The 27,813-nt window shown below is 40.9% G+C and overlaps 1 protein-coding gene across 1 annotated transcript in view; it reads left to right on the plus strand.

The window, feature by feature from the left end:
* LOC104508102 (serine/threonine-protein phosphatase 2A 55 kDa regulatory subunit B gamma isoform-like) overlaps positions 1 to 22,681 on the plus strand; it is a gene marked incomplete at its 5' end in the record, with an annotated part of 44,953 nt that extends 22,272 nt beyond the window's left edge. The window contains 3 exon segments of the mRNA XM_010149611.1: positions 3,916 to 4,080; positions 17,731 to 17,900; positions 22,553 to 22,681. Coding sequence (XP_010147913.1) covers positions 3,916 to 4,080; positions 17,731 to 17,900; positions 22,553 to 22,681 — 464 coding nt within the window.
* Positions 22,682 to 27,813: the final 5,132 nt, after the last annotated feature.

The following is a 27,813-nucleotide window of genomic DNA, read 5'->3' on the forward strand; positions in this document are numbered from 1 at the left end:
GTTCTGTCCTGCCTACTCGCTCTCCTGTGTAACATACCTTTGTTCTGGAATAATTTTGGGAAAGCAACGTGAACGCTCTTAGCCAAAGTTAAAGGTTACGTTAACTTAGAGTGTCTTTGTTGCCTTTCCCAAAGTTAACTCCTGGTCTTGTTGCTCTAGTAACCCAACTGTAAGAACATAATCTCTCACCATCGTGGTCTCCACTGTCCTGCCTACTCGCTCTCCTGTGTAACATACCTTTGTTCTGGAATAATTTTGGGAAAGCAACGTGAACGCTCTTAGCCAAAGTTAAAGGTTACGTTAACTTAGAGTGTCTTTGTTGCCTTTCCCAAAGTTAACTCCTGGTCTTGTTGCTCTAGTAACCCAACTGTAAGAACATAATCTCTCACCATCGTGGTCTCCAAGCATACTAGACCTTTCGTTTCCATTTTGCTGTGGAGAGCATCTGCAAACTCTGTTGGCCTCTTTGTAGCTTTATCCCATTTCACTGAGCCAGGCAGCACGGGGGAGACCTGGTCTGTAGGATGGCAGACAGTTGGGTTAAGAGGGACAGACCTGTTCTGTTTTTCGCAGACAAGAAGGGTGTTTTCTGTTCCTTATTTTAATGTTAATGACTTAAAAGAATGCCAGTGCATTCCAGCCCATGCTGGGAAGGTGACAGTTCAGCCCTTAGTATCTACCAGAGATTGAAATGTCTCATGCTTGGCAAGCGTGTGTGGGAGTCAAAGCAGCGTGAAGATCTTTTTTATTTTCTTAGGGGTTTCTACTCTCTTCAGGCACAGGAACGCCAGCTTTTTTAGGACAGCAGAATTGTGTCCTAGAGCACTGCCAATGGTGAACTCTTTTTGGCCTTTCTGTCTTACATAGCTTTGGTCCTAGTTGTTTTGTTCCCACTTTGAAAATGAACCACATTACAGATGTGACTGGTATTTCAGATTTGACAGAGCTGGGGGAGAAGGACCATGCCTCCGCAGGATACGATTGCAAAGGAAGACGATCGCATAGGAGATGACTCTACAGATTAGTGCCATTAGAATACTTTTCCCTTTAGGAATGGGATTTTCATTTAATCAGTTTCTGCCAGATTCCCTCTTGTTTTAGCTCTTCTAGTTCACCAGAGGGCCTGTTTCTGAAGCACACTGTCTGATCCAATTTTTTTTTAATATATTTTCCTGCCCATGCGATGTTGTGCTTAAAAGGAAGAAAAAGATACAAAGGGAAGATGGAAAAACAGAAATGTGAAATGTCTCATGGGACATGCTTGCCCTTACCATGTCATGCTAGTTTAAATACAGTTCCCACACATCACATGTCAAGCTGTACTTGATTGTTTTCAAATAGATGGCAAAAATCATGAGAGAAGGAAAATGTTCTTTTCTGTGACATGTTCTTCTTTTGATACATTGGGTTCTGTAGCTGTCAAAGCAAAGGCTGTTTTTCCATCTATCATTGCAAATGCATTTGGGGTGAGTCTCTTCTGCAACTCTATTCCCTTGATTGCTTACTTCAATACAAGTGTTATTGTTTTATTTTTTCTAAATCTAACGAAATGATGAATTTTCAGTGGTGCATTTTCTCTATGATCCTCAATAGGCAATGAGGTTCTTTCTCTGTGGAGATTTAGATCACATCTGGAAATGTAGTCTGTTTCAAGTATTTTCTGCTTTTCTGGCAGGAGAATGGAATATTTAATTTCATTACTCAGCACAGGGTTATTCATTTCATGCAATGAAGGAAAATTCATCAATATTGTCTTCAGCATCCAGAAAAATGATACTTACCATGACTGTTTCACATACTCTATTTATATTTTATATCTTTCTCGTCACTCAGCAATTATTCATCTCTCTGCTGAGGTGAAATTCTTGTATTGAGTTACTATATTTTCTCTGAACTGCTGAAAGCAATTAAGTCACTGAAAGCAGTTGCTTTTACTTAAAGATGTTTCTTGACCAGATACAAATACCTGTATTAATAATACAGTTATAATACAGAATAATCTGTATTCACCAGATACAGATAACTGAATAAAGGTTATTTTTTCTGTTGATTTTTCAAGAATATTTAGTGATGCTTTATAAAAGGGTTAAATCAGTGTTGCTAAATCTTAACATTGATTGCACTGATATTAATCATGCTGATTCTTGGAGATGGATGCAAACATGATAGCGCAAGTAAGTGCCAATGCAGTTGAAATGCAACATTAATTCATTCCCAGTTGTTATTAAATGGCACAAGATATTCATAGTTTTGTTGATATTTTCCTTTTTAAACCACTTGGTGTTAAAAAAAAAAATCACTGTGATGTTTTTGTCTATGCAAAGTCATCAAGATAATTATGTCTGAATCTTTTGTATTGTGTTTAATTTCAGTGTAGTGTCCCAGATATGCATTTTTGGGAAAGATCAAAGTACAGACTATAAAGGTGGTGATAGACTGAACCCCATTCCCACAGAAATCAATTAAAGGTCTTCCATTTGGGGAGCGGGCACCGTGGGAACAGAAACAGCTTAGTTAGTATCACGATATGTGATTTCTCTTGCCATCAGTAAAACAGCTTTTCTCATTTATCTTATCCTCTGAGATGTTTAAATTTTGAACATCGGCTGATTCAAGTTTTATGTTTGGGGAATCCAGGCACTGAAATGATTTGTGTTTAGGGTGCTGAACTGGGACTCAGTAGATCTGGGTTTGTTCTGTCATGCGTTTCCCATGTGATCTTATGCAAATCCTTTATTGCCTCTCGCACAGCCTCATCAGTAAAATAGGGTAATGTTACTCTTCTTGTTTGAAGGATTTGTTAACATTTGGATGGCTTATCTACAGCGGATTGCTGAGGGCCATATGAAAATGTACAATCTTATTTAAATGTATTGCTTTACATATATATCCTTTTTCCATTTTATGATTCTGCATCTATTGCTTTCTTACAGCCCCCTCGTGGGACTCTTTCTTTCATTCTATTCTTTATAAGCAATCTCCCACGGGCTGGCCTTCTCCTCCAAATACATGCTAATCGCATCTTGGTTTTTAAGCTCACCAAGGCAGGTAATGTGTACGAGTGGATATGTAAGCGTTGGAGAGGCACTGTGTGAGTTACGTTTCAGGTAGATAATCTTTGGTGATACAGCTGACAGGTTTGTGCTTGGGAAACTAGATCTTTGATGTATTTTTGTTCCAGGTATGTTCACTTAAATGATTCAGGTGTACAGTTCTTGGTCACAGAAATTTGTATTGATTTCAGCAGTGGGCATGAAAAACCCAAGAATGCCATTTCAGATGCTTCTTTTGCAGGTATTCAAATAGCATAACCAGTACTTTTTTAGAAAGGATATTATATTAGTGTATATTCACACAAAACTATTTGCATAAATGCTTCTGTGTTTGCCACATTTGCCTGTGCAAAAAAGTACATTTATTGTTTGAGGCTTTTAACTTCAGCTACTTGTGTTTTTTAGCTTAAGTTGCATGATCATAAAAGCCAGTGAGACTTAACTGGAGTGAGCAGATCTGACCTGTACATTGTTCCCTATCAGTGTGTTATCTGGGATAGAGCAGTGATTCCAATAGCAGCTGCAGGAGATGCTGTTACTGCTGGCTATTAGTTTAATGAAGGAGAGAATTCTAAATCCCCTGGAATACTGTTTCTTTGATGTCTCTGCACAGCGTGGACAAATGTTGATGTACTGATGGCATCTGCTGTAAAACTGTTGTTAACTAGTGGCTCTTGGAGTTTGGTGTAGATGGGGCAGGTATGGAAATTTAGAAACACCTTACTGCCTAACAACCTAATATCTCTATCTAAAAGCATTAGATGTATGGACATTTAGATGACCATGCTTCCTTCAAGAAGGCCGTAAGAGACATGGTTTACCTGCAAACAACTGCATTTTCCTTAATGAAGCTTCCATTCAGACATTGTAGATATAAAGCCAGCCAATATGGAGGACCTGACGGAAGTGATTACAGCCTCTGAGTTTCATCCCCATCACTGCAATCTCTTTGTCTACAGCAGCAGCAAAGGATCCCTGAGACTCTGCGACATGAGGGCATCGGCTCTCTGTGACAAACATTCCAAGCGTAAGTCCTTGCTTCATTGAGCCCCAGATGGCATTAAAGTCTTACTGTTCGTGGACAGCATGTAGATGTGTGCATACCCCAATGTAATAGCTTCTCAGTTGCAGGCTCAGTTGAAAAGAAAACAGCAAAAGGAACAAAATTTCCTCATCTATACAAGTATTACCTGTGGACTTGAAAACAGCCATATCTGCAGTCGGTCACCCTTGTGATTCCTTGCAGGGATCAGTGAAGAACCCACAGCTCTTCAACAAAGGAGAGATGATTCCAAACAAATTGAATACTGGGGGCAGGGGGAAGTATTTAAGTAGATGAGCATACTGTTTTGAATACACAACTACTGTTCTGAATACTGCAGCAAATCTTTCAATCTGCCTTCAAAATCCAGAATCCATTTTCTGGATTAAAAAATGTTGGTTCCTTCCTAAAAATTTAGCCCAGCATTGCCTATATGTAGTCTTTCAATGATGTGTCTGTACAGTTACAGAGGAGATAATGCAGTAAGTAATACTGGGGCAAAAGGAAAAAAAAAAAGCAAAAGAAAAAATAAAGATACCATGTTGGTATAGAAGGTGTCATCTGTCCCAAAGTGATTTTATGTAACCTGTGAGACTTTGAGATGGGGCCACAAATTCATGACAGTTCGTATTTAAATCTTATATAAGAACAAGGAAGCAAAATGTTAAAATGCGTGGCTGTCTTTGTTCTCAAAGTGAAGGATGTAGGAAAACGTATGTTCATAATGTCTTGCTGTCAGCTCTTTGTAGTCTGGATAAGGCAGAATATGGTTCTTCCACTAGTAATCTGGCAAATCTGGGCACTTTGCCTTGTGCAAACAGCCTGGTTATTCCTGATCATCTGGGACTGAAAGCCTCCAGGCAAAGGCATTGTGTGGTGTGGCTGGTTCCTATGAGGAGCTGAGAACTTCATGAATAAACTGAGGTGGCTCTCCTTTAGCCACCTTCAGGACTGGGTTTCAGGGACACTTCCGTCTCACGGAATTGGGTCTTCGGTTTCTTTTACAATGGTGAAACATTGGGATAGAAATTCAGGAGAAATTCTCTTAGTGCCAGGGCACATAAGAGGGTTTATGTCATTCAGTTCCTACTTGAACTTTTTGATGTAGGCAGATCTTATTAGTAGGGGCAGGAGGGGAGAAAGAAAACACCTGAAGATATGAGACATAAGTGGTTCAAGATTTAGCACACAAGCTATTTTTTTTTTTAATTGAAGTAAATGTAGTAAAGAGCCTATGACTAGGCCTTTTAGCCTTAAGGAGAAGTGCACATGCTCATAACCTTTTAGGATGCAGACTGCAATTATAGAAAGTAACTTTTCAGGACAATTTCCTAAGCAGAGAAGTGTTTTACCTTTGCTAGCTGTATGCTCTCTGCCCTTGTACTTGTGGGAGGAATACCATGAAGTGAAATGCAAGCATGATACAATCTGGCACATTGTTGTGAGTTATCCGGTCCTGCTTAATTGTTTTGTTCCATAATACTTTCATTTCTTCCTACCGATAAGGCCTCCAAGTGCCTGGAACTCAGGGCCAAATGCCAATCATAACTTATTAAAACAACAATACAGTAACCCTGGATGAAAGAAGGCATTTTATGCCAGAAGGGAGTGCAAGGTCTAATGGTCATTGATTAAACCCCATTTTCCAGATCTATGAGTTAGAAAATAGCCGTTTAATGTAGCATTGCTGCACTGAGCTCACATCAGGCTCACTGAGAAGCTGAGTGTGTCTCTATACACACGTACAACATGATATTGATAGAGCAATGGTAGAACTTCCAAAGCGTTGAAAGGAATAGGCTCACATACTGCTGATTGGAGTGGTTTGAGTACAGCTCTCAGAAGCAAGCAAAACTAATTATGTAAAGCCCATAGCAACCTAAAAGGATATATCACAAAAAACAGTCTAGTAAATTAAATATTTGCACAATTGTGTCTCTAGTACCTTTGCTGTGCATCTGATTCCTCTTTACAGTTGCTTTACACGTGGTGCACATACATGATCAGTATCCTACTCTCTTAGCTCAGCTCGCCTTTCCACCCTTCCCCATAACTGACTTCACTTCTCAACCAAATTAGCTGTGACTATAGTCACTGTAAACCCTCATGTTCTGCCATGCAACCCTACCTTCTTAATTCAGTCTAATATCACTATGTGCTGTGTTCTACGTGCTGTTCCGAGATTGTAATGGATGTACAAATTCTTAGGGATGAAAGATCCAACGTAAAATTTATAAAAAAAATTACCTGGATCCCTTTTCGGACCAAAAAGAGATTTGTTATCCAAATCTCTATAGCTGAGTTAGTCAGTTGCAGCTTTTGAGGGGAGGGCCCTTCTATTTATACGAGTTTAGAGAGTCCCATGAATAATTACTGTGCCATACTGTATAAATAAATTACATGCTAATATCTGTAGTGTAAGTCACTGACACAGGATGTTAATAAATTAAAGTGTTCTTGAAGATTTCTGGTTTGCTAAACTCAGTGGCAAAATGTCTCTGTTCAGCATTAATGACAGCAACAGTACAAGGTTTCCCCTATAAATTTTTCATGGCCCTGACATGGGAGAGACAAGAGACTCCTTCCCTGTCTACTCGCCCTTGGTGCCTATGCTGAGACTTACTAGCAAGCTGCCAATTTGTGTGATGAGGTGTAATGGAGACCTCCATCCCTTTGAAAAATGGTCTCAGACCATCAAATCCATCCATAAGGCATTGAAAGAATATCAGGTCAGTAGCTGAATTACAAATGGTCATTGAGATACCTAGAAGGTGTGATACAATATGTTGATTTTCTGATAGACTACCTGAAACTGCCTCTTTACACGTCTTTAGTAGATCATGCAGTGCTGGGCGAGCAATCAGAAGCAAAAAGTATGCGGCCACTACAAATGGATATCCAGGAAAGCCCAATCTATAACCATGGGGGAGATACATAAATAAATCAAGCTTTGTAAGTAGTGGGAGAAGATTCCATCAAAATATTCTGGGAAGGAGGTGAAAAAAAAGAGGTGCATGTCCCTGCTCATTTAGAATATTAGAAGGATGAGAATAAGGTGTTCGTGCAGTCCACAGGGTTATAAAGATCAAAAAATCAGAAAATCAGACTCAAGCAGCAAGAAGTAGGGAATTAATTTAAATAATATGGAAGACTTTCATCTAAATAGAGTATGTGGTAAAACACTTGTGTTTGAGGTGTTACTCAGCAACATGTGTGGCAATGCAGTGTAGAAAGAAGACAGTGTATTGGAAATCTGTGACGCAGTGAAACAAGGGAAGGTAACAGCTGCAAAAGTATCATGATTAGAGCAGTTAGCTGGAAACATCCAAGAAATAAAAGAATTACCCCCACCCCAAATTCCATAAATTCTCACACAAGAGATTCAGGTAACAAGGAAGACAAGCATAAGGATACTGTTGCCATTAGATTGTCCAAACTAAAGGATACTTACAGCAGTATAACATGCAACTGTTCAATTAACAAATAGTAGCTACATTGATTTTGATCTTTTCTTGCTAATATTGTGTTCAGACCTCCTTATAAATGTACATGGAGATAGTGTCATCCTTGCAAACAGCTTGTGGAGTAGATAAGTACATATGGCTGTTTCAACAAATCATCCAATAAAGCAGTCAGTGAAAGAAGACGGAACTTGAGCATGTGTAGTTGGAAAAGAAATAAGAGCTTTTTCAGTAGTTCAGCAGAATTATTAAATTCAGAATTAAGTGGTAAATAGAAACTGTATAGTTATGCAGTATGAAAATTTAAGTCACTCAAGTATATAACTCCTATTGATACTGCGTCTAAGAACCTTAATATCTTAAAGTCACTGCATACTTCAGATGTGGTAACCTATTTAAATGCCGTATGTTGCTTTAAGGGGTTTTTAGTGTTCTTTCTTCATATGTATGTGTAGACTAAAACCCCATTGCTAATTATGCATTACCCATGTGCAAAATTTCCATCAAAATACTTCAGGGAAAAAAGTTTATTGCTCCATGTGCCATGGCGGTTTTTCACATACAGACTTTGGGGTTACATAATGCAGTTGGCCTCTGTCACCATTAGTTCATGCTTTCCATCCTCCATACAGACTTCACAAGCTTCTGACATCTGGGTCTATAACAGGAGCCATTTAGAGCCCACCGCCCTTTGACCAGGGAAGTGTTTGTAGATCACAGACAGTCCTAACAGGCATCTTCTATGGACTCTCCCTGAAAGGGGCAAAGTAGCTCAGTTGGTGCCTTCCCAATTCCGGGGCATGGATAACCAGTATCTTGAAAGTATAAAGTGGTCTTCGGAGCAATGCAGGGTGAATTTGGGGTTTGGTTTGTGACCCAAAGATGTGGTGGTATCGTCTTTTTTCCTTGAAATCCCTTTACCACATTTGTATTTGAAATCCAGGCATGAGAAATGCCAGCCCTTCCCCAAGAATAAATGCCACTATCCTGTCAGTTGGGGTTGTAACTCAATTTGGTTATCTGCTGGGTTTTTTGAGATTACTTTTGAATTTATACTTAAGAATCCAGAACTGTGGAAGTAGCCAGAACAGAAATCAGGGATAATCTACTTGGACATGTTGAATTTTTAAAATTAACTATATTTACCAGTCACTTAAAGGAGGTTGGAATTTGAGAGACAAGACAGCTTTCAGACCTCTAACTGAATATGGATTGTCTTTCATTTGCAACAGAGAACAACCAGATGCACAAAAAAGCCTGTGACAGAACATCCCTGCTGGATTTGCTAATTAATATTGACCTTTCCAAATGAATGATGCTTATTGTACGACTGGAAAAGAGGCAACTTGTTTTTCTTTTATGTGAGCTTTAAATTTAAAATACGCTTTTTGTTTCTGCATCTGGTCTCATGTCAGGTTATCATCTGAGAGAGAGACAGCCAGCATTCTCCCTTTGTGCACTGAGAAGCCACTGTCAAAGTAATGTCTACTTTAGGCAAAATCTGCAAGTTTTCATGTGACAGGAGTGAAACTTATCTGAGCTTTCATAATGATTTGACCCTGTGCTTTAATGAAGATTTGTTCTACTTATCCTAATTCTGCATTTACTTTATAAACATGCAGTACAGAGGCGTATAGTCACTGCTGGTTTTATAGCCCCAATGAAAAAATGTGCCTGTATCCTGATAATTTTGTAATTATAACTGTCACTAAAGATCTGTGACTACAATTTCATGCATGCTAAACTAGATCCTGGAAGGGATCCTTGCATGTGCAGGAATCCCATGAAATTTGGTAGAAGATTGCCTTTAGCATGGGCTCCAAAGCTTCCATTCTGCTCAGTTTGGATGAATGTATAATAAAGGTATTTAAAAGATGGCTAATGAAAATTCAAAATTTTTCTACAGAAATGCAATTATGTCTGTATAGTATTTCCTCCAGTTGTGCAGGATATGTTAAAATTAAATCAGAAGAAGAAAAAACCTGATTTATGTAACTCTAGCAATCAAATAGTAAGAGGAAGGAGAAAAGCCTGAAGCAATGGTAAATGATATATGATTGAAGAGGTGTTTCATTAACCCCTCTCCCCCAACCACACACAGATAAAGCAAATAATTGCTGTAAGATTGCTTTAATTATTCAGTCTATTAAAATTCCCATCTTGTTGGCTTTAAGTAGCAACAAATACTGCTTTTCAGTGTCTTATGAAACCAACATTATTCTACCAATGTCCTGTTTCAGCGGGGGAGAAAAAACCCACTTATTACTAAGCTTATATATCATGATGGGAAAGACTTATGCATGCATTTGGCTGTAGAGAAGTAGTAGTTTGATGTCCCATTAACTCCATGGGATCGCTCACAACACGTGGCATTAAACACACACATAAGTCTTTGTGCGACCGAGGTTTAAAGGGGCTTCATCTTCCAGATGAGCTTTGCGTTTTTTCGCTTCCTTGCTCTCTTTGGCACCATTTCTCCTTATTAACAAACTCACTGGCAAAGTTACATTAATATAAGCAAGTCTGTAGTCAAGGTCTCACCCACTGATCTGTAGCTATTGATCTGGCTTTGCCTTTCAGCACTAATGCACTATCCCTTGTGGTTTGCGACAAGCTGCAGCAACTCACTGCAGATGGTAAAACAGGTTCTTAAATATTGATTTGAAGCTCCACTTTTAAAAGCATATGCTCTAGCTATATTGATGGGAAGCCTAGTTCTGATAGTGGGTCATTGGATAAAGGAATGCTTTAGGGTAGGTGGAATTTTAGCCATGTGGTGTGGAGGCAGCTTCAGAAACTTGCTTTTACTCGAAGAAAAAAGATGTGTAAGTAATGAGCGCATGAAGAGGTGCCCTCTGAATTATGTAAAACCAAACAGAAAATTGAAATACCAAGAGGCGCTGCTTTTTCAGTTTAAAACAGTATAAGCAGCTACAGGCTACGGCAATATAAAATGTTAAATAATTGTGGTCAGTTGTTTATACTTAATGGCCTGTGAAATAATTGTATTTTAGATTGCTTATGAAAATGGACGCAAAAATTCCCACGCATGTATAACCCGTATTAATCGGTGCAGAACATGAAGGCAAGATTGTCACATTAGCCAAACATCCTGATTTTGAAAGAGAATTTCTGAAGGAGGTGAATGTGTGAGTGGATTAGCTTAATACAAAACAATAAAACATTCAGAGAGATAGTGAGATTAGGGTAAATAATATCGGTAATCAAGCTATTATCATAAACAATGAAGCTAAAAGGCATAGAGAGACCATAAATTTCAAAGGGAGCTTTACAGTTGGTTTTGGTTCACTTAAAATGAACTCGGGAACTCTTCAGTATGAAATCCTAAAGTAGATTTTTAACAGTACATAATAATGACTATACCGGGGCAGAGCAGAGGTCCGTCTGGCCCAGTGTTCTGCCTCTGACAGTGGGCAGTAGCAATATCAACAGAAAATATAAGAACAGAGCAAGTGTGCAGTCTTCAGCCTCTGCGGCTGCAGCTGAAAACTTGGGGTTAAGGGACTTTAGTGAGAGTGAACTTACTCTCTTTAACAGTACTCAAATGGATGTTTGGTTTGGGTTTTTTCCTTGGATTGTGCAGTTACTTTTGAACCTGTGTATGATTTTTACCATTCACAGTATCTTTCAGTAAAGTCTCTGTAGCTTAATTAGGCATAATATGAAGAACCACCTGCTCTGTACTTACCCTTTCCCAGTTTCACTTGCTGACCCCTACTTGTTGATTGGAAGAGACAGTGTACAAAGTGAACTGTCGTTCCCTATTCATCCTTTCCATGCCACTCCTAATTACACCCTTCTGAGTCTTTCCTAAGCTGAGGAGTCTCAGTCTATTTAGTCATTGCCTGCGTGGAAGTAATTTGATATGCCGGGTCATTGTTATTGCCCATTTTTGTGTCGTCCTGAGACCTCTACCACAATAGAGATAAGACCAGAACTACATGTATCTCAAGGTGTGTGCAAATCTTGAATTAAATGGCACCAAAAAACAATGCTTTCTGTGTTGAGGGATAGTAACAAGTGTCTTGGACTTAAAAAAAAAGAATATTTTTTATTTAAATTCAGTGAAATTTAGCTTAATATTTGTTTTATACTAAACTTTATAAAATATATGTGGTGGAGCAAATCACAGCTGACCTGGAGAGTGGTACTAATTTGCCATCTAAACATATTAGAGTGTAGTTAAATCACTTGTAAGATTTTTAATCTTAGAATCATGTTTTGTGGGAAACATTTAATTAGTATAACTGTATTTCAGAAAAACAAGACAAAGTTCACAAGTGTTTATCAGTTCTCAGGAGAACATATTGGTGGTCTTCTTTTTGCAAGTTGCTGTGACTAGTCTGTCAAGATGGGCAAAATTCCATACATTTTGAAGTACCGTTTTCCAATACATTTTAATCAGGTATTGCAGCCACTTTCATTTGGGACCTGAAATGAAAGAGAGACTTAATTTAGATGATAAATTGTTTGGCTTGGAACTGCATCTGTGTTCTGTGTTCATGAAATATAAAGCCCACTGAGACACTACCTGATTCCCCCCACCAGTATTTCCAGGTCCAGTCAAAATACACCTGTTGCGTGTGTACAGGTGTAACACAGAGGCTATCTGTAGTAAGTCCTTAATTCAGTCCAACCTCAGACTGTTTGCATACTTGGATAATTAAAAAGAAAATTATTCTCCCTCTCTTGTTTCCCCATCTTTGCTGGCTCTGGCCTCTCTGGTCCTCTCCCTCCTCATTAACCCCACCGTCTCTTTTCCCACTGTTGCCAAAATTGTGTTCACCTGTTTGTAGCTGTGACTTCTGAACAGGAACCAGACGGTTTTCTACATCCATTAGGTAGTCTTTGGAGGGAGAGAGAGGATTATTTCTTGGCGCAGGATTTCCAAGGACTGAAATCTAAGTAACAGCACCTATATGCTGTAAAAACCCAACGATTTCAGGACAGGATACAAACTATTAACGATGTTCTCTAGAAAAAAAGCTTTAATAAGGTATTATTTGTTCATAAGTAGAAAGAACATAGCTTCAGATGGGTTTTTAAGGCTGTTTATAATTTCATCCAATAAATGATGGAATTTCTTACCACATCTGTTGAGCTGGTAAGCTTTTGTCTTCAAATTTCCCCTGGTTTTGTTTTCATCCCCCTCCCCCAATAATCATATGTGCTGCAATATATGTAAGCATGATTCATCTTTGCTTTTCTTTTAAAATATGTTTGGCTTTGTAATAGCAAAAAGTTGGGTTTATCTGTAGTTCTGCTTTTTGTCAACAATAACAGAAATTTTCGAGGTTCTTATCTTTATGCCTTGAGGGAGTACACAATGTTATCATCAAGGGTCTTCTCCCTTGCTAGTTTTCGGTTTCTCTTTGTGTTGTTTACAGTAAAACCTTGCAGTTATCATCAAGTGCTCAGGCCACGATAACAGAATTTTGCCAAAGCTTATACTCTCTTTTAAAACCAATGAAAGATTTGTTTAACTGAATACAGTTGACATTTCTTTTATCCTATCAATCCAGCATACACTTTTAAATTCAGGTCGAGAATAAAAGTAGCTCCAGATAAACTGTCATTATGTGAGATAGATAGCTTTCTAACCCCTGCCCTATATTATCTCAGGTAGTGTTATTGCTTTCCCTTTAAAAAGATAATTCTCCTTTATGTTTTTGAAAACATGATTCCTATTTGTATTTTGGAACCATATGCCTTGCAGCAGAGCCAGGAGTGCTTGTGGTTTTATTTCATCCAGGCAAAAGGGTGAAGTTAAGAGGAACAGAAGAAGGGGAAGGAATGCTGAAAATTCAGCCAAGGCATTACCCAAGGTCCTATAGTATAACGTAGAGAATATTGCGATGATTTGGGGAGGAATACAGGATTTTGTATGCTATATTGGATTCTGACACTGCACCCACCATATGAGACATTTTTAGCATCATTATTATTTTTTAAAGTTCACATATGCTAGAATTTACACCCTGCAATAATTAAAGGGCTGCCCAGAAAACAAAATACTAATTTTCAATGGTGTTTGAGCCTGGAGAATACCAGTGACTCCATATAAAATGTGCATCTTTGGAAATGGGACAAGCAAAGAGAAACACGTTTTATGAGAACATGGGGTTTTTGTTTTCTGAGACAGAGTTATTTTTGGCTGTTGTTGGGATAATTGTTGCTTGACTCCTAAAACATACTTTAGTTACATTCTACTCACAACTTTTCAGTGGAGAGCGCACATTAGTGCTGTTTAGTTATCTCTTGCCTGTGTTCCTACGTGTTTGATATCCCTCTTTCACAATTACGTATTTGGGAAACTGGAATATCATAGAGCAGCAAAAGGTAGGTGGCAAACAGTATCAGTGACTCCCAGGTCTCTCCCCAGACCGTTCCAGTGGGATTTCAAAGCATTCACTCACACCTCATGGCTCTTGCAGTCTGTCTGGTGCGTGTTGAGGGGAGTCAGGCATTCCAATCTACACATCGTCACATGTTACTGAGAACGTAAAACTAAGAAACAAGATGTGTAAGGAATGTTGCATTCACATTCGTGACCCTCATTTTTGTCAGCCATTAGTTCTTGTTTAGAATAGAACTTGAAGATTAGTTTGGTGTGGTGTGTTGTTTTTTTTTTAAATGTGGAGCTTTCAAGTTTGTGGAATCAGGCCCATGTCACAGTAAATGGGAAGGTGCAGTGGCAGCACCTACTACGCCCAGAGTGTCATTCACTGGCTTGATGAGAGCCGCAAGGGTGCTAAGGGAGGTGCCTGTGCACAACAGTCATTGTGGGTACCGCCCGAGGAGTCTGATTTCTTTTGGCCAGTGTCGGGAAGGGAAGGTGGGTGAGATGGACTTTCCCACCTGCTCTGGCTGGCCTGGCTTTTCTGCATGATAAATGCACACCTTAGAGTTGCCTGTCTCTAATCCACCAATTGTAAGGAGAGCCTCCATGGCTACGTTAGATCAGAGAAATTCAAGGAACACTAAGATTTATGGTTTTTTTAGAGATGAGAGTTTGTTTTTCAGCAGATGGCAGTTCCTTTTGAGAAGAAGCAGCATATATTTATGCTGCAGATTTTCTTGAGGATTTAGGAAAACAGTGCTCTGGCAAGTGTCTTCACCCAACCCATCCTCCTCTCCAAAGTCTGGACTTACTTCTGTGAAAAGCTACCCTGTTTTTTTTACTTGTGAGCAGGAAGATGTGCAGAAAGGGACTGAACATTTTTATTTCCCTAAGCAGTCTTCCCAGCTTGCCTATGCATTTTCCAGTGGAGTAAGGGGCAGGAATGACGTCTCCCTTGGAGGATTCTCTCCCAACACTGGCTGTATGCAGAGATATGCTGAGCTTCCCTCTGTAATCCCACGATATTTCTCTGTTCTGCAGTCTGTCATCATATCTGAGCAGTGTCATGTGAGAGCTCGGCACACCACGCCATTTGTTGTGATTATTATGTTCATTAGTTTACAAGTAGACAGGTAACTCTGTGTCTTTCTTATAATTAGCACTGTAAAGTTTACCAAGAACAATATTAATGAAAGCTAAATACCCTTTTTCATGGCAAGAGTTAGTTTTTGAGAAGTTAATTGAGGAGTATGATTGTGTAATTGAATCTCAGTAAAGTTCTGATTCCAAGTCCTGGTCTAACAAGATTTATTTAGATACAGAAAAGAGATTTAGATTTTAAGTCTTGTGTTTTGGGTGCTGATTGCCCGTGGCGTAAGAGTGGCCTCCGAAAGATAAGTCTAAACTGTAATGAACAGAAAATGTGTTTCCAGTGCAGGCTGGCAATCCTGATTTTGCAAATGGTGAGCTAGCACCGTGTTTTCTCCTATCAGCTTGAAGAGGCCAGGGTTGGATTTGAATTGCTTGCCTGAAGTCCAAGTCACGTGGCCATCACTGCTGTCCTGTTTCCAATTACTCCACTTGTATTAACCAACCTGCATGAAGACTATGCTTTTTTGCAGTGTATGCATAACCTTACATTGATGCTAAACCAGAAATAGCTACGACCCGAGGACACGATATCTCACCTTCATTTCCTGAGGTCAATTCCTTGTTCAGGTTGCTCAGGCGTATGCTGCTAGTTGCTAGGCTTTCTCTGTAACGCTGGGAGCTGCTGCTTAATTTCCTGTAACAATTCTCCTGCCCTGGTTATGCTGACTATAGGAACTCTCTGCGAAGAATTGCTGCTACTAAAATTTCTGCTACTTTCTGTAGTGATATGAGGCTTTCATGCCTGCATTAGTTTTTGCAGTTAATAATCTAAGTCTTTCAATACTTACCGTGGTTGGGATAGAAAAGCAATAAACAGTGCAGATAAGGGATGAAATGGTTTAATCTCATTAATTAACAAAAAAACAGAGTGTCCAGGTACAAATATTACTCCTCTACTAGTGATTGGGAGTTGGATGAGACAGATAAAGCCAAGAAAATATATCTCAGCTATAAATGAAGGTATAGTTCAGTTAGTAGTTTGGGGTTGGATTTTTTTTTTTCCTGGTTTTAATAGCAACTTCACATCATAATTAGGAGGATGAAATTTCTGCCAGCCAAGTACATAGTTTGGACAGATTAAAGGGAAGAGGTATGAGAAATGATAATTGCTTTTTGCTTGTCAGACTTCTATTGAAAATCTGACAGGATAATTGCAAAATACCTGCTTTGCAGAATGTCTAGGCAAATTTTTGAAGAGCTATGTAAAGCTGTTCGTTTACAGTCTGTCTGAAAAGTTTTTCCCCCCTTTTTGAAGTAGTTCATTACCATTTAGATATGTGGTACATGTTCAAATATAGACCTTATTCTCATGTGCACGCCTGGCTGCATTCCACTGCCCACCCCCAGAGAAAATTGCCCATAATTTTTTGCATTACCCCGCATACTTCGCCCACAGACTCGCCCTTAACTTCCAGCAGAACGTTATTTCACCTGATGGAAACTGTAACCTTGTTGCTTTCCACAGTCTGAATCATAGTCATAGATAAATTGAGAGAGAAATGTTCCAGTGGACTGCACAAAAAACCTCTGTTTTGACTGACAGTAAAAAGTTGTTCTACTTTGGGCATGTTTTCATGTCTCATCACATGCCTTTTCTTCACCTGCTTTTGAAACTTGAAAATCACACTCACCAAATTGCCAGTTTTCAAAGAATATTCCAGACATGGGTACCAGAACCTGGTTTTAGGTTTGTTGAGAACTGAAGGATACCAAAAGTCTGACTTTCTGCTGAACTTCACTATGTGAAGTCATTTGGATCACAGGGCCACAGATACCTGCAGAGAGAGGGCAAAGAGTTGCTCGAGGCATCTGGGTAGGCAGGGCTGGAGTTAGTGCAGGCTTTTTGGGGAAGAATAAGAGGCCTTGGTGAGGAGTCATCCAGTATCATTGGTATATACAGTTGAACAAGGATGACCAACCTCCTGGCTACAAGAGCTAGATTTCCCTGTATGGAGGCACTGTAAGCAATATTTCATCATCCCCTGCCTTGTTGGATCATGCAGTGCCCAGAAGAGTTAACCAGCACACAGAGTGAGTTTAGTGCTTCCCAGAACCGTCAGCAAAGCAGTTCATCTGTGCATGTGGTAAATCACTGCCTGTTCTCTGCTCACCTCATGGAAGAGGTAATGGCAATTTGCAATTGCTTTTCAAAATCCTTGTGTTAGTCTCAGGTGCCTTCAGACATGACTAGTGAGTAGCCTGCAGACTGGCCAGCAGGTTCTGGCAACCAGGGCAGGCTTTGAGTAATCAACCTTCCCAAGGTGTCTATGTTCTGACACCACATGTACACCTGTCATGTGACAGGGGTACCTGAATTATGGTTATGTCAGGAAACAGGACGTGGGGACCCCAGAACGGATGGCCATAGATGAACTGCCTAGCTCTAGGTAGCTCTGGTCATCTAACTGGTGTATTTACATAATTTCCCAAACTGATGCTTTGGGCCCATAGCTGTAAAGAGAATTACTGTGATAAAAAGCTTACAGTTTCTACTTCTACATAAAAGAATGAATTAAGTGCTGGGCATATAATTAATTCTATGTTGTATTCATTGATACATTGAACTACACTGTTTCACAAGAAATACACTGTATGGATTGTACAACAGAGCATTTTTTAATAGAATTCTAATTTCTCTCTTGTTTTATTTTTTTTGAACAGTTTATGAAGAACCAGAAGACCCCAGTAACAGATCATTTTTTTCAGAAATTATCTCTTCAGTGTCAGATGTCAAATTCAGTCACAGTGGTAGATACATGCTAACAAGAGATTACCTCACTGTCAAGGTTTGGGATCTGAACATGGAAACAAAGCCCGTAGAAACATACCAGGTAGGTATCTCGTGTGCTGTTAAATGCAGCAATATAAAAACATCTCACTGATTGTTTTCCTAAACTTCTTATTGCTTGGTCTGAAAAGCAGATAGCTAAGAGAGCTGCTGATCAAGGTGATTAAAATCCTCATAGTGGCATCCTTGTAGTTGGAAAAAAGCAATTTCAGCAATTAGCAAGAAAGTGTTAGGCCTGGGTAGTCAGGGTAACACTGTGGATTGGGCTCTTGAAAGGAACAATGCTTCTAACAATGGAAGTCATCTCTTCCTTTTGGCATCTGTTTTCAAAGCATGTGTTCCACCATTAAATCTAAAAGAAACCGGGGGAAGGATTTTGTGAATTGGTTAGTATTCTGCTCCCGTTGGGACTGCTGAGACTGTACACCTCTGGCATTTCAAAACTTTCTAAAAAGACTTCATCTATGCGTTTCTCCCTTGTGCCTCGTTCCAGCAGCAATCGGTGTTAAACCCTGACATCACCACTGACACAGCAGTTTGTGAATGCCAGACAGACACATCTGGTTGCCTGAATTCATTGCAGTATTACCCAGACAAAATGCCAGTGGCCTCAGCCAGCGCTGAGTTTGTACTCTGACATCTGTTCTCTTTGGCAATAGAAGGCCGAGCTTACGTTTTTTGACTCTGCCTTGAAGAAGGAGAATATGTCTGTGACACAGAAAATGCTTGTTATGAAAATGCAGTGAGAAAAAATGTGTTAAGCTACCTACAGAAGAGTATACAAAGTGGGGAAAAATGTCATTCATCTGGCTCATATCGCTTATGTAGAGACTGACAGTGCTGGAACAGCCCCTTCTTTTCTGTGTCTGTATAATGGTAGGTGGGGTACAGTAGTTCACAGTAACTATACTTAAGATTGGTTTTAGAATAAGATGCAATGAGAGTTTGGTAGCGTGACTTGGCAAAACAACCAAAATTTTCTATCGGTAATGTTGGAGGTATTTATCAGCTAGTGCTTAGTGGATAAAGTGGGCCCCAGTGTTTTCCAATGCACTCATTACATTTCGGTGGATGCTCTTCAGCGTGTCTCCTGTTACTACTGGAAAGTCTGAGCCTGTGTACCTTTAAAACTACAGAATTGGTTTTGCTCTAAAAACGGCAGTACTTGTAATGCTAAATGTGTTAGAAATGTTGATATGCTGTGAAAATGGAGTGGGAGGGTAAGGGAGAGACTGTGGTTTATATAACAGAATCCTACCTCAGATTTTAGGAACTTAGGTAATGTATTATTTTATGCTTATGCTAATGGAGTAGTCAACCTTGGTCCTGGAGAGGAGTTGCTGGTCAAGCACACCTGTCTGTCTTGACTTTGACATCTGCTTTTATTTCTTCGTGTAACTGTGGAACAAGCTGGCCACCTTTAAATCAGTCTGACCCCAACAGTGGTGCCAGTTGAAAAGTTTTATTTCTCCATGCTGGGATGAGAAAAATGATTATAATGTAAAATTTTCAGTACTGGTTATTGCAGTCAGAAGCTTATTAAACAAACAAACAAGCCACAAAAAACCCACCGAAAAACCCAAGACAACAAAAGCCCTGCAAATGTAACAGTTTTCTTGCTGCCTTACTTTAACCTATGGATTGCCTTTCATTTTCAAACACATATCCAGTGCCTTGTAAAGAGTGTACAGGTGCATTGCTGAGTGTTGCAGCAGACTGAAGGAGAATCTGGAATTCAGGGGCCTTAGGAAGCTAGTAGCACAGGACTGCATGGGATGCACATGGTCCAGGTTCTCTGGGCAACCCTTCCATGTTTTTCCACTGCCAAGAGTAGAGAATTCTGTTCTTAAGAAAAAGTGGTTTAAATTAACCCTTTCAAAATAATTTGTCTTAGAGGTCTCTCTCTCTCACATACATAAATCTCTGATATAAACTTGGAAATATTGCAAAAAATATTTTGTGGTGGGTCACCTGAAGGCAACAAGTAAACCTAACATTTTCAGTTACATAGCCACATAATTATGATAACATGTATGACATTAAAAAATTAAAAGATTGAATTTCTCATTTCATCCACTGCATGGTAGGCACTTAGATACTCTCTAGCTGAGAGGCTCGTGAAGAGGTTCACAACAGGAGATTTCGCCACAGGGTTGTAAGAAGGAGCAGTCTATAACCGCACTGCTTTGTTATCAGGTTACCATTTCAGTATCATGAAGAAAAAAAAAAAAAAGGAATTCCTCATGCAAGTTGTTCTCCTTATCGGTGCTGTGGCTGAAAGCACGCTGTTGCGTAGATCAGCCTTGCTGAAATGTTACCTGCTGACGATTTGATGTGGTTTTGCTTCACGTGAAGAAGGGCAGAGTGTGGCGCACTGGGCAGCTCTCAGAGCAACGCAGTGGCGTGGCTGATGCTGCCGGGTGAATTACCCCAGCGGAACCATACCAGCAGCAACCAGAGGTGAACATCTTCAGAGCTGGTAACAGCTTGATGTGCTTTAGGCGAGGTCTCTTGCGCAGGGAGTTGGACTAGTGTGTCGCTTCCCAGTGCAATTCCTGACTGGCATTCGTCAGTCCCAGTGCGGTAGCTTCCCATGCGGTCAGGTTGCTGTGTTAGTTGGGAGCACCGCGTTACTGGATAATTCCATGAAGCTCTGACCTAAAACAGAGCAGTGAAAGAAGAAGAGGAGAATGCCTTATGTAATCGGTTAGGATTGGATTTGGTTGGGATTCAAGACCTATTCATATGTGTCAAGAACAATATGTACAGACAAGGCAAATCTAATTTTACCCTCAATTGGTGACAAATGAACATGCAAACAAGGTAAAAATCAAGTGTTTCTTCCAGTTTGTTTTTCATAGTCATTCTGAGGGTCTGAGTGTGGGCAGATGTGATAAAAGGTCCACATGAAGAGCGAGCTGGTTGTTTAAGGCAGCAGAACAAGTTTGCAGGCAGAGTCAGTCAAGAAAAAGGAGCTGAGACCTTGGAGAGATCAGTAAGAAATCCGTGAGGGGAATGACAAAATGCTTTTTGACAGAGCTGGTAGAAAGGCACAGCTCCAAGCTGTGGAGTTGGACACGCTTTGCAGAGGGTGTGTACGTGGCCGTGACAGATGGCTGCTGGAGACGGTAACCAGAGGAAGACCTAGAAGTGACACTTAGCGGGGCAAATGCCATCTACTGCCTTCTCCTGCCTTAACCAACCTTTCTATTTCCTGCAAGTGTTGGGAGCTCACAAGGATGATAAAGAACTCCAGTTCTGTAACACATTACACTGCTAACACAAAAAGGCTGTAAGTAAAGAGAAAATGCAAGGATTTAATTACAGAAGGTGCCAGAAGCTGCATCAGTACTAGAATTGTTCTGACCTATTTCTCACCATGAGGGTGAATGCATTTAATTGAGTAATGTTTTATCTGCATCTACCATTTGCCTGTTATTTGCTTTATCAGTTGATAGACAGCTCAGTGTTGACTCGTCTATTAATGAAAATTGATACATGACTGAAATTTATAATCCTTAATAATCTTACAAGTCTTCTTAGGTTGCTCTATAATTCAGCCATTGCAAATGGGTTAGTTTAAAGAAAATAGAAGAGAAAAGCCATTGTCCCTCGTGTGGTCTTGACAGAAGTTATCTTACTGGAAGAAATGTTTATGCCTTCAGGCCAGAGGAGGATGCCGAGCATCCCTGAACGGGAAGAGTCCCCCTGGACTTGCAAGAACCAGTACCTCTGTACGCTAGAGCTAAATTACGCCCCTCGGCTATTGGGCTGGTGTGTGCGCTCCGAGAGGCCGTTGGCACATCTTTGTCTTACAGTTTCTGCAACAGCCAGAAGAAAACATCAGGAGTGAAAGTGCATTAGTAAATTTGTCTAGGCAGGGATTTTCTAGCTCATTATTTCCTTGCAGAATGAAACCAATCGCCCAGAAAGAAAACTAATCAAATTCAGCAAAGGATTGAAACGGTTTGCGTGAGATCTGCCTCTTCATGATAACCTTGTTTAGCAGAAATGTGTGGCCCAGAGGAGAGGTCTTCTCCTGCTTAGTCCCACTTTTCGAGTACATGAGAATTTACAGTGTTGTTTTTAAGCCTCAGCTAAATGGGAGATATCCTTGGGCTAAATTAGTGTTCTGATTTGCAGCCTATGCAACTGCAACCTTGCACTGTATTTGGCTTCCTTATGTGTGTAATACCCAAATACCTTACCCAAATATGTGTAATACCATACACTACAGGTTCTTTTAATAGAACCCAGTTCTTCCTGCCACAAGTGAGGGTCCACTTATCTTGGAATACATCATCTTTGTTACTATTGAAATTAGATTTCTTGGACCTTCGTTAGCACATCTAGGGTATCAGCTGGTGATCTGTCTTTGGGAATTAGGCTAGCACTGATAAAATCACCCAAGCAGGAAACAAATATGTTGAAGAGGGGTGGTCTGCAGCCTACTGAGGGGAGGTAAGCTTCATGCCTTCCTGCAGCAATAATTCTGTAGCACCTGGTTCATTGGGCTGTGGAAAAGTACAGATAGCTTCTAGGGTTTAAACACAGTGTCTTCTGCAAAGCTCTTCCAATCTGTGCAGCATATTTTGAAAATGAACGTGGGAGATACAGCAGAGAAGTGGGGGGCTGGTGGTGGAGTTCTATATTTTGTTTTGTTTCAAGAATAACAAGTTGTTTTCTTTGGAACAGGTCCATGATTACCTTCGGAGCAAGTTGTGTTCCCTCTACGAAAACGACTGCATCTTTGACAAGTTTGAATGTGCATGGAATGGATCAGACAGGTAATCCATCCTTATGTCCATCACTGTTTCCATTTAGCAAAAGAGCCCCCACACGATGGGGAATGGTCAGGAGGTGAAATGTTACGTGTGGTTATTTCCTACGTCGGTTTACGTCCTCATGTACCAGTGCTCGGGTTGGTAAAAGGTGTTTGGGTGTGGGTGCAGTTGTGTCTCTGACCTCCTTGGACAGGATGTATCCCTTGTTAGTCTTCGATTATGCCTTTTGGGGGGAAAACCTTCAAATTCTGTCAGTTTTCACCAAAATCATAAGTAGGCTGCAAAAGTTAGAAAGAATGCTGCCAATGTGTACAACCCCACCAAGACACTAAGGAAGCTGGTGAGGTCCTGTATTTACAGATGAGCTGCCTCAGAAATCCAGTTCATTTGCTGGAAACAGGGAGCCGGGAAAGGCAGTCACAGGCACCTGCTGATTGTCCTCAAACTGCCGCCACCTTCCCACTGACATAAACGCGTTTCTTCGGATAGGTACCCCTATCAGCTGAATCATACCTTGTAGAATATTTTCATCGGAACTATTGGCACACGTCAGAGAGTAGGAGCGAGGATGCAGTGTGCTAATGCTGTAATGTTAGCAAATGGTGGCAGTACTTTGGGGAGTAGGAATGTTGTACAGGAAGAACTCAGCAGCCGAGAGGACTGGGATAATAAAAATGGATGAAATCCAAGGGTGTAATGCAAGGTGAGGATTTTAGTTAAAAGCAAACATAAACCTTCATCTCATCAGTTGGAAGCAACTCACGGGGACATTCATACGCTAGGTGACTGTGGAAGGGATTAACAGTCTACCAAATGCATGTGAAAGAGAGCGCAAGAGCCAGTTCTGAATGGCACACAGTGACTCCTGGCTCAGCAGAGCTGGGAGCCAAGAGGCGAAAGTTTGGCACTCGCTGAGAGCCTGGAACTATGCCTTCAGCTCACTTAGTCTCTCATTTGGAGAAGATAAAAATGGTCTGTCTCATTGCATTTGAAGCAGGCCTGTGAAACAGAGTGGGGCAGCTGGGGAAAAGGCAAACGCGATCCTTGAATGGGCAAGACTGGGGTATCCCGCAGAGAGAGAAGTAGTGGTGACTTCATCTTAGGGTCTTATTCAAAGACCTTTGGACTGCAGTTACACATTTCTTGTTCCTCATCTCCAAGGTGGGTGAACTAATCAGGCAAATGGATAGCTGCTCTGGAGAGAGCAGGAGTTTGGTTTTGATCAGCATAGCAAAAGAGAAGCCAAGATTATACTTGCTCCCATTAAGTGTACGAAGGAGGTATAGCTAAGGAGGAAGAGGATCTAGCCAAGCTAAATGGGAATGACAATGATACAACAGTGAGTAGGTATCAAGTGACAGCAGGTAATTATAGCCTGAAGTTGGAGGTCGTTCGTACCTGTTCAGAGAGTGACAGTGTGGAGCAGTCTTCTGTCCTGAGCAGCGGAGATGTAAGAAGCCCAACTGTTTTGATGACGGTGCTCGAGAAATGTGTGAAAGCAGTTACGTGCGACATCGCTTAAAATGACAAGCGTCTGCACTTGGAAATGCAGAACAAGGTCTCTTCCAGTTCTGTGCTCCACAAATGCCGGTAAAGTGTAACGTCGTACGCTGTGCAAGGGCCACCCTCTCTTTGGGCTGCTTCCCTTCACTCAGTCCCTGTACCTGCCCAATGCAGAGGGTCTGTCTTTGCGAAGAAATAAAACATTTCATTCACATAATCAACAATACAAGGTAAACTACGTAATTCCATTATCTCTGTTGTCTGCATGCCAGGGTAATGCGTTTTCTGACAAGGATTAACTCCTCATGGAGTATTCCCTGTGGTGCAAACTGCTGGCCATTTAAAGTGGCATAGGTGGATCACAGTGGGCAGAATCCTTCCCAGATTGCTGTGCCTGCAGCATAGGCACCAGCTGTGGTGGAAATGGATTTGATGTGGTCAGAACGTGGGAATGACCCACAGAAATTTCAGGGGAAGGTCCAGGTTTTGGGACTTTGCTCTGAACATTCCAAACCTATGCATGAATGGACGCTTTAGCAGTCTCAATAGACTGGTTACTGCTTGAGTTGGGTCCCACTGGAAATACCAAAATAAAAGCCTTTCTGGAAATACAGACTGTGCTGATCCCTGCCTAAATCTGGCACGGAACCACCATGCAATCAAACCATTCGGATATTTTGAAACTTCAACAAAGATTCGGAACTTTTCAGATCCTTATTCATTTTCCTTATCACTGATGGGAATTCCCAGTGTGTTGTACAGGATGGACAGCCACTTGTTCCCAGGCCCAGAGACTTTCTCCTGTAGTCAAATGACGTGCTGTCACCCTCATCAGTGCAATAAGACCACTCTCTGGGTAGTTGCCTGGCCATAATAGAAGTATTAATCAGTATTGGGATTTCAAGTGAGCGTAATATTTTCGTCCCTACTTGGCAGGTCAGGAAGATCAATGCAGTGAGTAATTATCAAGTGGGAACATCAGACTGTGAGGGCTTCACGCATTGTACTGCCCCGACACCGGGGCGTTGTTAGTCATGTGCAATTACCAGATCCGTCACTGAACACAGTGCGCTGCTCCTGCGTGTCCGAAACTGTGGAGTAGGGTGGCTGGCAACATTTGACAAAAGCTGAGGGTTGGCTGTGATTTAGTTGTTTCTTTTTAAGAGTTAAACGTATCGGCACTGCTGTTCATCTTTTGATGGACGTTCACTTCTCGGAGCTGCTTGCTTCTGCATATGACAAGTATTGTTTTGCTACACGCTGCAAATACTGGGTTTCTGGGTGGATCATAATTTTAATTACATTTGGGTACCGGTAACTCTTAAAGAACAGTTCTCTTTAGTAAGGCCACGTAGTTTGATCCTTTTGGTTTGTATTTTTTAAAAAGGACTACTGCTAAAGGTAAGCGGTGCCTATTAACCAGGGTGCTCTTAAGAGATGCTGCAGTACAGTATTTGTATTATAAATAAATATACATAACAGTTAATTGCTGCAGTTCTAAACATGTCATTTTTATCTTCTGAAGATTTTAAAACAGCAACAACAATTTAAAGTGACAGGAGTGTTCAGCTAAAAATTAAACCATGTTTACTGTTTACATGAAAATACTTTTCATTATTTCTTTTCATTACTAAGGAGTAAGGCTATGATAGAACCTGATGGTGAGGCTGTTTACAAAAAAAGTCAATGTATGTGAGCTCTGATTAGAACGTGATTGATGCTCAGTTACTCCAATGAACAGGAACTAATATGATCAGACAGACCCGATCTCATTTGCTGGAGGGCACATTAATCACTGTGTTCTTTGGCAACAGCAGTGGTCAGGGGAGGGAGTCAAGCAAGGGTCTCACAGTAATTCAACCAGATGAGCACATATTATCTGTGGTTGAGTATATTACGCTAAAATCATGCCACCTTTATTGTATATACATCATCACACGGCTGCGTAGGATACATGAGCCCTATGTATACACCAATTTAATTTAGTACTTCCATGCACTTCCAAGGTCAGCTCTTTTAATAACGACCCACAAGACACCGCTTTCTTCTCACTGCTAACCATACCCATTTTGTTATTTCAGTTTTGCCTCAAAAATTAGCGCTTACAGAGCTGCTTGTGAGGAGAAGCCAGTAAAAGAAAAAAAAATAGTGCAGTAATTCTCCATGGTAGTAAGTGAACACCTTAATTACAATTTTTTTTAAGGTTTCAAATGAATGGGAACCCTTCCAGGGAGACTTCTGAATACCGTCATGATAAGTGATATGCTGTAAGCAGCTGAGTGAAGTCACATACAACTGTTCAGTCAGTCCTTTCCTACTGAACTGTCATTCATCCCACCGAATATCCATCAGCCTTCACTCTAATCAGGCGGAATTGGCAGGTCCCAGTGGATGAGGTGTTAGCAGTCTATTCCTTTCTGGCAGCACATTCCATGCTGGAGAGCTTGAAGACATCATTTTGTTCTCAAGGCTCAGCATCTCAAATATTAACTTGGAAGGACTTGGGGATCCCCTGTGTTTATTCCCAGTCTTATCCCAGCCAGCCCTACCAGAGAGCTGCAACCCTGAATTTGGTGTCTCCGTTTTTTCCATCAGCATACTCCCCAGGAGGCTTAACGAAGTTTCTGCTTTGTGATGGGGAGTCAGTTGCTTCACGCGGTGCAGAATCAAGTAAGATTCCCCAGTATGCCAACAGGCCCCCACTCTTTACAGCAATGCTTCTTCCTTTCCCTTTGTCGTAATAAATCGTTTCATTCCTGTGAAAAAGGTTTTTGAAGAGCTTTCCCGGATCCAGTCCTTTCTTCTCAAAAGGTCGGTTTGTCGTGAGAGCAGATGTGGTGGGCCTTGCTTGCAGCCCCAGGAGATGGCAGACATGCTGTTCTGCACTGGTCCACATGCTAATGGAATCTTGCAAATTTAGGAGCTCAAGACACAACTGAGGAGCCAGTTGGAAGTGAAAGAGATGGTTCTTTTTCATGCTGGGTGCACTGAGGGACTCCTTTGCAGAGAGGTACAAGTCGAGACAAGCTCTGGTGGAAGCTGCTCTGAGTCTCCTCTGCTCACACTTGATTGGATTTGGTGTTTTGCCTCTCTTGCCACAGAGAATGAAGTTCTGTTGCCACATTGGCAGTGAGGAGCAAGTTAAAAAGGACTGGTTTGGGTTTTCTGTTATCCTTAGGCCTGGTGTGCACCGGGCCTTGAAGCCTGCCCAGCCATAATCCTGCCACACCATCCCATGCCTTCCATGGGGTGTTGAGTAAACAGTAAGGGAGGGAAACTATGCCAGGAGCTGGATTTCTCCAGACAACAGAAATCTGTGGGTGAAGTTCTGTGCATGTAGGGAGACTAATCTGGGCTAGAGGTAGCCCCAAAATTATTATGAGTCTTTAAAAAAAACCAGCAATAAAACCAGCACAACAGAAAGTGAAGCCAGTTTGGTTTGTAAGCAAGCCTTAAGTCCAGCTGATGTCCCCCGAGTTTCAGGGCAAATCCTGACACCCAGGAAGGCAGCTGAGTGGAGCAGTTTTGATAAAAACTGTTGCCTGCAAGGATGGCTGCAGTGTGTGTGCAGTGTATTCAAGAGCTCAGCTTGCAATAAAGAAATCTGGCTGAAACATGGGAATAACGGATATGGGAAAGGCCAAGATACGCCAGTTCATAGGGACTGAC

Source organism: Eurypyga helias, unplaced genomic scaffold (assembly GCF_000690775.1).
Source record: "Eurypyga helias isolate BGI_N326 unplaced genomic scaffold, ASM69077v1 scaffold49153, whole genome shotgun sequence".
NCBI classification, from domain to species: domain Eukaryota; kingdom Metazoa; phylum Chordata; class Aves; order Eurypygiformes; family Eurypygidae; genus Eurypyga; species Eurypyga helias.